At 43.0% G+C, this 12,907-nt stretch overlaps 1 protein-coding gene across 2 annotated transcripts in view; it reads left to right on the forward strand.

The window, feature by feature from the left end:
- The window catches only part of TTC1 (tetratricopeptide repeat domain 1), a 44,595-nt gene extending 43,614 nt beyond the window's left edge, over nt 1-981 (forward strand). For both annotated transcript variants that reach the window (XM_084636529.1, XM_084636530.1), the window contains exon 8: nt 329-981. In XM_084636529.1, the coding sequence (XP_084492655.1) occupies nt 329-465 (137 nt within the window). In that variant the 3' untranslated portion in view covers nt 466-981. The remainder of the gene's footprint in view (nt 1-328) is intronic.
- The last annotated feature ends 11,926 nt before the right edge of the window (nt 982-12,907 follow it).

Below are 12,907 nucleotides of genomic sequence, written 5' to 3' on the forward strand. Positions count from 1 at the left end.
AAGGGAAAATAGAGACACTTCTAGGCAGCCAGTTAAAATATAATCCCCATGGCTCTAGTGTCTGAGAATCAGGCTCTTCGGGACACAGTGTGCAATGGCTTGCTGATCTGTTTTTAGTTCCTAGTGGACAAGTAACTGCGTCTCAATAATTGGAAAAAATATTGGTCTCAAAGGCTAAGGATTGAATGCGCTGTGGAGATTTCTACTGCATCTGTCTCAAATAGTATAACCAGCCTGTGGAGCTATGGATAATTCAGTATCTTTCAGCCCACCTATACACACAGGCTGGAGTTATATGTTTAATATATTTTTAAATTTTGCATTTCAGGTAAGCTGAAAGATCTTGGGAACTTGGTTCTTCGACCCTTTGGCCTGTCGACAGAAAATTTCCAGGTCAAACAGGATTCCTCAACTGGCTCATACTCCATCAACTTTGTTCAAAATCCAAACAACAACAACAGATAGCATGAGCTAGGCCTGCTTCTATTAAAAAGCTGGCTTTTAAGCTTTGTGACACCATGCTTGCAACTACCAATAAAAGGGTTCAGCAATCATTTAACATGTAAAATCACTTTATCCAAATGAAAATAGACTTGAGGGTAAACATTTCCACTTTGGTGAAATGTTTAAAATGTGGATGAAAAAGCAAGTCATTTGATTTCCCTTTTGCAGTGACAGCTTTATGCCCAGAGTAGGTTTTTTTTTCAAGTGCATTATGTGTTTTCCCTAATAAGGAAGTTGGTTACCCTGGCCCATTCACTCTCGGCAACTTCAGTCTAGCAAGCAATTCAGTTGGATCAAAATGCTCACATGCCTGTAGCCCAAGTTACAGGTGTGTCTAATGGGTGTCTTGTGGTGTTAGTGAATCTATCAGAAGTGCTTCTCTCCACTTAGCCAGTGGGTGTCCCAGGCGGTGGCCATGGAAGCAAGCTGACCTCTGTGGCATAATTTATCTTCATTATAATAAAGGCTTGATGTTTCTGTTGGGCTGATTTGTGATTTTTGTTCTGTATTTTGGCCTCTCACCAAAGGTAATCTTCAAATTTTTAAATGAATATGAACATAAGTAACCTAAAAATAAGAAAGCAAATTTGCAAGACACTGGTTTAAAAAAAAATTGCAAGGCTTTTAATCTTAACATTGTCTTATAGAGTTTATGTCATTAATTTTTTCTTGGGCAACTTGGCACCAGTTCTCTACTTTATCTTGATACTCTCGGGAGACTAGTTGGAAGCTACATGCAAACTGCCTTAATATTTTTGGTGTGTTAACTTTTACTATGAGGTCAGTAAAATTCACCTGCCTGGTTCAGTACATGTTGTGTGCTTTCTGATGCTAGGATAATGAGATGCAAATATCAGTGATGTTAAAGTGATTGCAAAAATGTCTTCAAGTTGTATTGGAGTCTCTGAATCTAGGAAAGGTTTAAAATATCTCCGCAGATGTACTAGTCAAATATTGTGGGGTTTGAATTGAGATGGGGTTGTGGTATTTTTGCTAGCTTGTAGCTAAGCATGTTTTTTTCTGTTTTGACCCAGTTTTATAATCGTAAGGCCAAAACCTTGATGCAGCTTTTAAATTTACCATTGATTTGAAAATATTACTTATTTAAAATATTAAATTAATAACCGAGCGATAGCTGTTTACTCATTTTCAGTTCTCTCCTTTAACTTATTCCTGAAACTTTTTAGCTGTGTGCACTTGACTTCAGCTTCCTGTCACCATAGATTACTTTAGAACTTGCATATCTTGAGCCCCATTTCCAGTGATGTGCCGGAAGGGGGGCAGTCCCCCAAGCTATTTCCTAGCTTTTATTGTTGGGTTTTTAAGTGCTGCTGATTTCCTTGTGTTTGGGAAGATTTGGATTTTGCTTAGCTATTCATAAAAGTTGTCCTGCTGCCATGCAAAGTTCATGGGCTAGTTTTTGTCTCTGGCTACCCGGTACATGCTGTCTATATAGCATCTGTTGCAAACTACCTCACATCTGCAGTCACTGTGTATGAAGTCCATGGGGACTAAACTGTCAATGGAAAAGACCCTGGTTCACATTGAGGCCTGTGCGGACTTTAAGTTCTTGTGCATAATTAAAATGTCACTTCACTTAACAACAGAAAACAGCCGCTAGGATTTCCATGTGTTTAGACATTAATCATGAATTGCGCTAGTGGAATGGGGTTTTATTTCTCACAGAAGGCTCAGTCCTCTGCCCAGTCTCTGTTAGATACAGCAGAGGTGGAGGAGCTCTGAAGAGGCTGGTTGATCCTGGTGTAATTGAGAGCAGCCATAGGGCTGCTTTTAACGATAGCTTGGCTGCAACAGCCCCAAAGAGCAGTTTGCCAGAGTTTGAGGGGGATGTCAGAACCTGCTGTGCTGGTTTTGTCACCTGGAGATTCTGCTTACAACAGGGGATTCCTCTGCTAGTTGTGTAAACAAGATTGACAGCCTCTTTGCACTAGCAGAGCAATGCAAAGAGGATGTGATGGAGCTGAGGTTTGCACCCTGAGGTTTCAGTCTACTACCACTTCAGAGGGAAAAATAACAAACCTTTTGTAAATATAAAGTAGACTTTTAAACTGGAGCATCCCAAACTGATTCTGGACATTTGACATTTTACCTTTTTTCTTGACTGGCTGATTAATCAACAAATAACACTGGTGCTCACAAATGTAAATCAGATGTGTAAAGGCACAGTCAGTGATTTAACTGCCTGATGCCTTGTCTTACAAACTATTTAAGGGGTAGATTTCTTTCTGCATCATATTCCTGCTTCAGATTTTTAAAGGGTTGCAAATAGTTTACATGCATGAGGGGAAATTATTTACCTTACAGAACAAAGTTTAAAAAAACAAAACAAAAAACTTGAACGACTACCTGATACTACCAGTTTTGTTTTTTGCAAGTGCACAATCACCATGAACTCTTGGAACACAGAATAAGCTTTTAAAATGTAAGTTGCAGTATGTAGGTATTTAAATGACTTCCACAAAGGACTGTAACTGTGAGGAATGTCATCAGGTTTGTTGGACAAGACCTATTTTCCATAAAACCATGCTGACTGGCATTAATTATATTCCTGTCCTTTAATGCTATATTGATGGAATCCCCTATCAGCTTTTCCATTATTTTAGCCTGACATCAATCCCAGACAACTGGCCTATACTTCCTGGGGTCATCCCACTTGTTCTTTCTGAATATTGGCACAACATTAGCGTTCTTTCAATCTTCTGAAATTTCACTGGTATGCCAAGATCTATTAAAAATTAACATCTGCGGGCCAGAAATCTCCTTAGCCAACTCTTTTAAGACTCCTGCTTGCAAGTTATCAGGCCTGCTGATTTTAAAAATGTTTATCCCTAGTGGATGTTGTTTTTATCCACCTGAGTACCAATGGACTGGAAAGTACTTCATCCTTATGGGATACAAAAACATTGTCCTACTTCTTTCTAAATACACAACAGAAATTTATTGAACACTTCTGCCTTTTAATTTTATCATCTCTTGCTGTAACTAGGCCTCTACCATTTCTAGGATTTATTTTGCCCCTAATATACTTTTTGTCCTTAACCCTGCCAGCCATGGATTTTTTCCCCAGAGGTCTTTAGCTTCACACCTTATCAATTTTCTATAGTTCACAACTTCTCATTTATATTTCTATCTATTCTCCCCCTTGTTTTCATTTCTTATGTATTGCTTTTTTATTTCTAATTGCTACTGTTACCACAGGAGCAGGATGGGCTCTTAGCCAAAGTTATCCTCTTTCTTGATTGTGAAATTATGGCTTTTTGGTCATCTAATAAAGAACTTCAATTTTTTAAAGAACTCCCAGTTTTCAATCACATTTTTCTGTTTCAGTTTATTCTTCCCAATCAATTTTGTTCATAATTTTCCTCAGTTTTGAAAAAAATTCCCTTTTGAAGCAGTGGGTGGGACTGTCCGCTGGTTGCTGATACTGAACATGAGGCTTACTGGTGTTTAGATACAATAATCGCTGGACTGGAAGTTGGTGGCTGCCTTTTTTCTATCATAATGAGGTGTAAAATAGTTATCTGGTGTTTCGCTCAGGTGCAATATTTTGTGTGAGAAAATTATTTAAAGTGTTAGGAAGTTGGACATTTTACTACTGCCTGCATAACACCTCCCACATATATCTGCCAAATTTGAAATTCCCCCATAACACAATTTTTCTTCCCGCCCATAAGCCAAATGTTTAAATAGTAATTCATCCTGGTCTCTGGTTTGATTCTGTGGTCCGTAACAGGCCACAGCCACTACTTCTTCCTGACCTTTGTAGTCACATGTTGATCCACCTACAATCAAGATGTTGTGGTTCAAGTTATTGATAACTGAATAAAACTACTAACTCTATTAATGTACTGCCACCCTCCCCTTCTAACCTAGAATAAGCTCTATAACTTTAATGTTCCAGTCATGTGACTTGTCCATCCGGGTTTGAGTGATGCCAATTATATTAATTGTCTTCTCATGAGTAAGAATTTCCATTTCCTCTTGCTTGTTACCAGGCTCTGAGCATAGGTATACAGGAAACTGAAAATTTTTGTCACTTCACATTTGCCATGTCAGTTCAGTTTGTTTACAGTATGCTGAGTTTGAGCTGCATTTGGTGCGTTAGCTCCCTTCCCTTGCAAGGCTAGTTAATGGTCACGTGGGTGCTCCCAGCTAGTCTCCAACTGAGATGATTAACTCCCCCTTGCCCATCTCTGAGATGCAAGCCATCCCCTTCATACACCCTCCCCTCCCACTGGAATGTGTCCCAGTGTTCCTCAAAACCTTCAACTTCACACCAGTTGCACAGCCAGTGGTTCCCCTCCAGTATTTTCTGCCTTTCACGCATAGGCCAGAAGAATCCAAGATCGCTTGGACTTTCCTCCTCTTTAGCTCTCTTTCAAGACAACTTCAGTAATCTATCATTTGTGTAGTTCTGTGTGATGATGCATCATAAATTCTAATTTGTATCATCACCCGTGGAGACTTGCCAGATGACTGCATGTTCCTGCCCAATCTTGCAGGTACATCTCTAACTTTTGCTCCGTGAAGATAGCACACCATTCCCAAGTCTCCCATTCTGTGTGGGGCTGGTGACTGATACTGTACTGAAAGGCACATTGGGCTTTCTAAATTAATTTAATAGTTAATCTTTGGAGGGGCTTTAAGCTGTATGTGAGTTCTTTGAGAAATACTCTGTAATCCCATTTAACCAGGGGAAAAGGCACCATTTGGCGAGCCTTCTGTACACCCTGGGGACAACTGTGCAAACCGCTTCATAGCAGGCCGTACAACACTTTTTATCAAAATGTGTTCATTCCAATTTAAAGAGCACCTCCATTGTAGCTTAATGTAGAAAACCAAAGGGGCTCTCAATGCCTTAAAAAGTTCCCCCTCCTAATCCCTCATAACTGTAGCACCAGGTTGTGCAGCCCAAGGTGGGAGAGAATTCCAGCATAGTAAACTCCCAGCCAACCCCGGTACAAAATGATTGTTAATCTCAGCCTGATAAATAGACAGTCTGCAAGCATGGGGGCTTTGCTCAGTCTTCTTCTCCAGTTCTAACCTAGTTGGTTCCTTCATGCCTCCCGGAGTCTTGACAAAGGAAGAGAGAGGGGATGCATTTAACTGGGTCCTTCTCGCTTATGAACAGGCCTAGTAAACAAGAGAACAGTGATGCTGTCCCCCCTCTTCCATTCCATATTCTTATCTCCTTTCTCCCTTCTGATGGAGTAGGACTCCCCTATTCAAACTCCTCCTGTCTTGCTGAGGCTCCAGTGCATTTATAGGCTGGAGACACCAACACTTCCATCTGACTGCCCTAATGCAGGGCACCCCTGAGTGTTTTAAAGCCCAGCCTGTGAAACAGCTTTCCACCAACCTCCCCCCCTTACCCTTTTTACCCTACTACCCACTGCCCCTTCGTGTGAACAAACTGTGCACACTAGAGCAGTGGTTCTCAACCTATTAATCATTACCCACAATGTGTTACCTGGGCCACAGGTTGAGAACCACAGCACGCCCCCAACCCCATACCACTATGCCCAGTGCCCCCAGCCTGGAGACCCCTCCACACAATGGGGCCAGGAGCAGAGCCCTAGTGGCAGGGAACTTGGACCCTGCTGTGCAGGGCTGGCTGGCAGCCCAGACCCTGATGTGTGGGGGCCAGGCGGCAGCCCCGAAGCTGGACCCAGTGGCAGACCGAACCCTTGCTATGTGGGATGGGCAGCAGCCCCGAGCCTGGATGCTGCTGTGCGGCGGCCCTGACCGCTGCTGTGTGGGGCCAGCCGGCAACCCTGGCCCTGGACACGCTGTCCTTTAGCACACAGCTGGGCTGCTTTGTGAACACCTGTGCACCACAGGGCCCAGCCTGCATCACAGAGGCTGTACCACCCTGTCCTGATTAAATGGCCCAGGCACCACTCCACTAAAGCCCATCCTCAGCTGCTGTAAATCAGAGGAGCTCTCCTGACCAATGAAACTGTCAGTCTGCACCATCTGAGGATCTGGCTATTAGACGCTGGACACTGTGCTAAGGGGCAGGCAGCTTAGCTGTACTTCCGTCATACACACATGGCTGATAATTAATTTACATTAGTGAAGCACCACTGCATGAAGTAGGTGCTATAAGCAGCATCCACATTTCAGAGGTAAGGAAGCAGAGACACAAAGGCTTAGATCCTTAAAAGTACATCTATGGCTAGCTGTCTGTCAGGTGACAAGTCTGCCATTAAGGTACTGACATTTTCAAAGCTGCTGCTCAACTGCTGTCTAACTTGGTTGGCACCAATGTCCCCAAGAGTTCGTATTTGCAATGCTGGTTAAGTGTTGAGGCCAAGATCACAGCTAACAAACTGCTCAGAGCCACAGCTCCGGTCAAACCCTCAGAGGCACCGCAGCAGCCAGGCATTCCCCCTCGCTTAATTTGACAATCTCACCGTCCACTGGGCCCATTTCCAGAGGTATGCTCTGAGCAAGCCTAGCACGTGTTACGTGCCAGCCCCAATAGTGGGAGGGCTGGAGGTAGACCATCAATAGGTGGAGGGGGAGCAGAACACCCACACCCCAGCTGCACAGGGCACAAGTCCATGTGGGGAAGAGCTATCCAGCGAGAGACAGAACCTTTTAGTTCCTAGGGCTTAGGTGCCCAACTCCTGGCAAGGGTTCATGGCTGAAGTTCTTAAGGGAGGGAGGTGCCTGTCTCTGACCTGTCAGCCAGGTGCACCAGGTCAGCTGTTTAGGTGCCCACACCCCTCTCCTCTTGCTGTGGCATTTCATTCCTGGCTAGTTTAGGCAGCTGACCCACCTTCTGAAAATCCCTTTTCTAGGTGCTTAATTATCCCCATACAATTTATGGGGAGCCTGGGCATTTAGCTTGGGGCTGAAAATTCGACTGAGTGGCAGACAACCTAACCAGTTAGATATTACAACAGTGAGTGGAGCAACACCTCACTCCCTTTAATGATCTGGGCCTATGAGATTAAGGACCTAATTCTCCTCTCATATGGTAGTAAATTAGGAATAACTATTGCCATTAGAGTTACACCAGTTTCTCACTGGTTGAGGTGAACTCTGGGTCCAAAGCATTCTTCCCAGACTGCATGGCACTATCAGACAGAACAGACCTTCAATGAGGTTTTGCTAATTAGCTCTAACATAACAATACAGGAAGAAAAAACTGCACAGTGTACACATTCCCAAGCTTTTAATTAGCTACACCAGCCTTAAGAGATTGTTCTGATAACTGAGTTTGATTGCTGGCTTCTGCAGCTGAGAATCAATTACATTAAAGTGCTAACTTTTGAACAGTAGGTGAAATTAGCACAGGTATATTTAATGTGCAGCATTAATACATGGGTCATTCAGTTGCTTTGCATGTGTTTTGGAATAAGCCCAGCGCTGACTTCCTTGTTCATGTTGAATTCTTTATGTGTGCAGCCCTCTACTCCAAAGGGCGTACTTGCTAGGCAGTATGACTAGTTGTGGGTTTGTCAAGGAAACAGCTTCTTGAGACACAGTAAATTGTCAGGTTCTAGGCTTGTGGGGCTTTAAGCCCTCAGAGTCATTACAGCCTATCTTGACAAAGCAAAACCTGTGTATTAAGCACTTAAAACAGCTGAAAACTGTTAACCTCTCACTTCTAATTGTGTGTGTTTGGTGGGTAATCTTCCCAGCTGTAACTGTGACCAGTTTCAATTGAGACTCACCATTGGAAATCCATACTTCAGTTTTCTCTCTCTCTAGCCATTGGCTCCTTGAGAGAGAATTTAGAAAGTGGATACTCATTTAACTGAACATGTGGCTTGAAATAGGTTTACCTTTTTTAGCTCCACTAAGACTATTAGGCCAGTCTGTTCCTGGGCAGGACTAGAAAACCAGATTTCATTTTATACTTCTTGCTGTTTGCATCATGGTGAGTCCTTCAGCCCTTCTTTAGGTGACTGGAGTAACTAACAGTCCCATATAAACATGATTCCCAAACTACAGCAGACTAAGAATGTGACTCGTTATTAGCAACCAGCTGCAGTACAGGAAGCCTTTTTCAGACCCCCAGCATTAACCATGGTGGTTGATCTGATATAAATATTTACACATTGTTCAAGGTCTTTTTTTCTAAGCGGCTTCTGGGATTAGAATGTAAAATGCCCCGTGTAGCTAGAACCTTAGATGTTGGAAGATATGTTATACTATTAGAGCTACAGCAGATGTAACACAGTAGCTTCAGACTGACCCGTCAGTCAACTGAGAGGGCAGGAAAGAGGGGATTCTAGTCGATTCAGGGCCCTGGATGCTGATAGCTTTTCTAGCAGCTAGCCACAAAACAGCATTCTGAATGTACAGCATCTAGGCCGATTTCATTCCCAGACTTCTGCTAACCGATACCCAGTGGCAAAATGTCCACCAAAAGCAGAGAAAGAGTACGCACATGTGCACGCAGGAGGAGGGATGTTTGCATTCTATTTATCTAAATGCTTTGTCAGTGTAGCTTTTCCCAGTGCATCATCTTTTAGACCTAGGGTTAGAAAGGTCCAAACAGTCTCATTTCAGCGTGGGGATTTTAGGTTCTGGCATTTCTCTCAGCGTGGATTCAGTTAGCCGTAGAAGAGAGGTTGCAAGTTCACAGTGACCACTGTATACAATACAAATGTATATCTCTATCCCAAAACACGTAATACAAGCAGCATCCCTTCCCCTCTCCCACTGCATCTGCAGCTCACAGATCAGAACTTGCCCCGATGGGAGTAGGATTGTGCCCCCTAGGGTACTATCAGTCACTGAGCCAAGACACTGCTGGTAATGGATGGTTTCTGATGTGATCTTACATTTCCAGGAAAGCTGTATTTTGAGATCAAAGCATGGCACAGTGGCCCAATAATATGGTGCCTTTAGTCTGTACCATTTCTCTTTCCTATGTGAACCTATCAGTAACAGAACCAGCTGAGCAATGTTGGTATTGCTGAGGTCTGGAATTCACCTTAATTCTGCGTGGATTCTTCCTATTACACAATGGATTCTACACAGTCCCTGCTTGTTTCCCTGCTCGTTACTTGGGGCCCTGGCATTTACCTAAAAGTGGGCACATCAGCAGCTAGGTATCAGTAATTACTTAGCTGCATTTTGAAAATCAAATTCCTGAACCCTCAGCTGGAGTCAGAGGCCTTAGCTGAAGGGTACAATTTCAGAATTGCCACCATTAATCCTTGGCTTTGAAAATTCATCCTAATTTCAGAATTGCCAAAACCTAAAAAGCATAGATGGTTCCTGTTACACATTCAAATTGCTCCCTTTGCAATTTCCACAGCTTGTGTTTCAAGATTGTCTTAGGCTATGAGTCTGCAGCACAAGTAAAGACCACAGAAACTGCAGGGCTTGGGACAGAGTCACACAGAAAGGAGTTATAAACAGGGCTGCAGGCAGCAGTTGAAGTATTATAGCTGGCAGTGCTCTGTCCAAAAGAGGAAATCAGTTTGTTCCTTTTTCTTGTACCATGCAGCATGTTGTATCTCTATGTCTACTTCCTTTCAAGAGTCATTATTACGCAGTCTTCCTGCATTAAGAGATAAGTGAGAAGATGGTGACTGACAAGTCTATTTGAAAACAACTTCAGGGAGGACAAGCGAGCAAGAAAAAAAAAAAGAGGGAGTGGCAGTTAATATGAAAGTTCACAGTGACCTGTTGATATTCCAACAGCTGCTTGCAGGGCTGCTGACACTGCTCTGCAATTCTGTTGACATTCTCAGTTTCCTTGCGCTCACACGCTTAGCATTTGTCAGTGCGTGTATTTCTCTGCCACCTAACTGAGGATGGAGAAAGAAAAGATGGTTTCTGGAAACAATGGCCCGTATTCTCCTCTGCATTAGGACTGCTCTATGCAAAGCAGCCCTAAAGCTGCCATAACCAACGATGGGCTATTCACTTCAATCAGGGGAAAACGCAGTCCTCCAAAAGTAAAGAACAGCTGTAATGGCTACTATCCCCTGCAGCTGGAGGGGAGGGCATGGCTGAGGAAAAGGGGGCATGGAAATGGCTTTAATGTATCTCAGCAATCACCAGGCTGACCACTCCATGGGGTCACCAGGAGCCAGACTGTTAACCTATGCTGGGTAACTAACCATTGTTGGTATGTCTGCACTTGGAGATAGGGATGTAATTCCCAAGTTGAGAAAACAAACTTGCACTAGTTCTGATCAAACTAGTATGCAAAAAAATAGTGTAGCTGTGGTGGTTGGAGGGGCTAGCTGCCCTAACTCTGTACCCTTCCAAGACACTGGGCACATACGCCGGTGGCTAGCCCCTCCTACTGCTGGCACCACTGCAACTAACCCAGCCCAAGACCACAGAGCATAAAGGTAATGTAAAGCCATCTTTGTACCCTCTCCCTCTCCTGTGAGTTTCTTGGCTGCATCTGAGGGTATGGATGAAGATTTCTATAATGCAATTCTGGTCCTGCATTGTTTACCACATCTCTAATTTGAGAGTATGGAGGTCATCCAATATTCTCTTTTACCATAGTCCCTCTCTTTCTATAATTCCTCCTGCATGACTGAAGGCTCGCCTTGATGGAATCCATTTTCCTCTTTCCCTCAGAGGAAACGGTACCCCTTTATACTGGCTTCCCACTATTTACCTGGGAAGTGCTTATAAAATCTGCCTGCATCATGAAGTTCATTAGGGAGCTGTGACACATACTACTACGCCCTCATTAAGCATCACTTTGTTGATGCTTCCAGGGAGCAGTAAACAGGAGTCTACATGACATCATCATTGGTAGGGATGGTGTTACTTCTATACCTTCATTATAGTGCTACCGTAGTGAGGATTAATCAGTATGATATCTGTAGAACTCTGAAATAGATATTGTTAATTATGCTCATGGGTTCCATGGCCATGAAGCATAAGCAAATGACTCCCACAGTGAGGAGTGCCAATGTCATGAAGTTATTAGTACAATTACATTTTAGCATGATTTCCTCTCTTCACCTATTAGCCTAATGAGAGAAAACCAAGCCAGGAGAGACTGCTGTAAGAATGAATGACTAATGGGAGAAAGAAGATGAGAGTTCCTATAATCAAAAAAGCCGTAGAAAAAGGAACATTTATAAAACGAACAGAAAAAGCATATGCCATATTTCTAGTTCACACAAGAGACTGGAGGAGAGAAAATATGACGCACGTCACCAAAAATGTCTGAATAGCATGGAGAATAGATCCTAGATAGCTGTCACGACAGACTGGGTGCATCTGCACAATCATTTAACTCCAACAAATTAGTTTTAATACTTGGGAAAGGTATCTGGCTACCTCTATTATCTACTGAATTGCACAGCTGATCTGTCACTTCAGACAAATTGTACACCATTGAAAGAGGAAAATGCTTAGTCAGTAACATGCTTAATAAACATTTCCAAACAGATTTCTTACCTACTTTATATTTGATTAACCTAGACACAACTAAAAGATGTGTTAGTTTTCCCTAAGTATGGAAGATTTAATTTGCAGGAATTGAGAGCAATTTTTTCTTTTACCAGACAGTGCAGCTCCTATAGATTCTGGCATTTGAGGAGATATGCAACAACTTGACCCTACGCTACAAATGCTGTGCTTTTTTTTAAGTGAATTACCCATCATGGCATAACCAGTTCACCTCCTTCGGGAAAAATTATGAGATAATGCAACTCAATGTGGGGAGTTTCCTGCCTAAATGGAGAAAGATTCCATTACCCTTACCTACAACAGATGGATTTGTCTGAAGTGTTAATATCACAAGAAACCAGTGATTGAACAGCATGCAAAGATTGTTCTTCAAAGGCCTCAGCTCTTTCCTGTGTTCCAGCAGCTTTGTGCGACACCATCAGAACAAAGTGGTACCAAAGACAGCTTTAGCTGGTCACCACACGATTCCCCACTCCATCGGGGGATACATGGGTGGCACAGAGCTCTTGCTGTGGCCAATGCAGGGGGTATAGCCATTGTGTCCCTCCACTGCAGCAATCCCCATCTGCCATGGCGTACCTCCATCTTGAGCTGTACCCTGTGCTCCTTGACAGCAGCCATAGATCACAGTCATCATGTTTTCTCTGTTTCTGCCTCTTCATGGTGTACAGTATCTTTTCTCATTGTCTATGTTGGGGCTTTTACTATTTCTTGTGGAAAGCATCCAACCGGTCAAGGAAGATTTAACATGCACCAGCCACATGGGCCAAACTCAAGGTCGGACAGTGTTAGTCAAGTAGGAATTTAGTCTGGAGGATGCACTCTCAAGAGCAGATCAGCATCCCCACTTTAATTCAGAAAATGTAACAGACAAAAGATGTCATCAAAACCTTCTGGTTTAGGAAAGGAAAAGGAAACATAAAGGAAAATTATAGCATAGAAATGTTCCACATGATTTCCCTTCAACAAG

This window comes from Lepidochelys olivacea (assembly GCF_965140295.1).
Source record: "Lepidochelys olivacea isolate rLepOli2 genome assembly, chromosome: 8".
NCBI lineage: Eukaryota > Metazoa > Chordata > Testudines > Cheloniidae > Lepidochelys > Lepidochelys olivacea.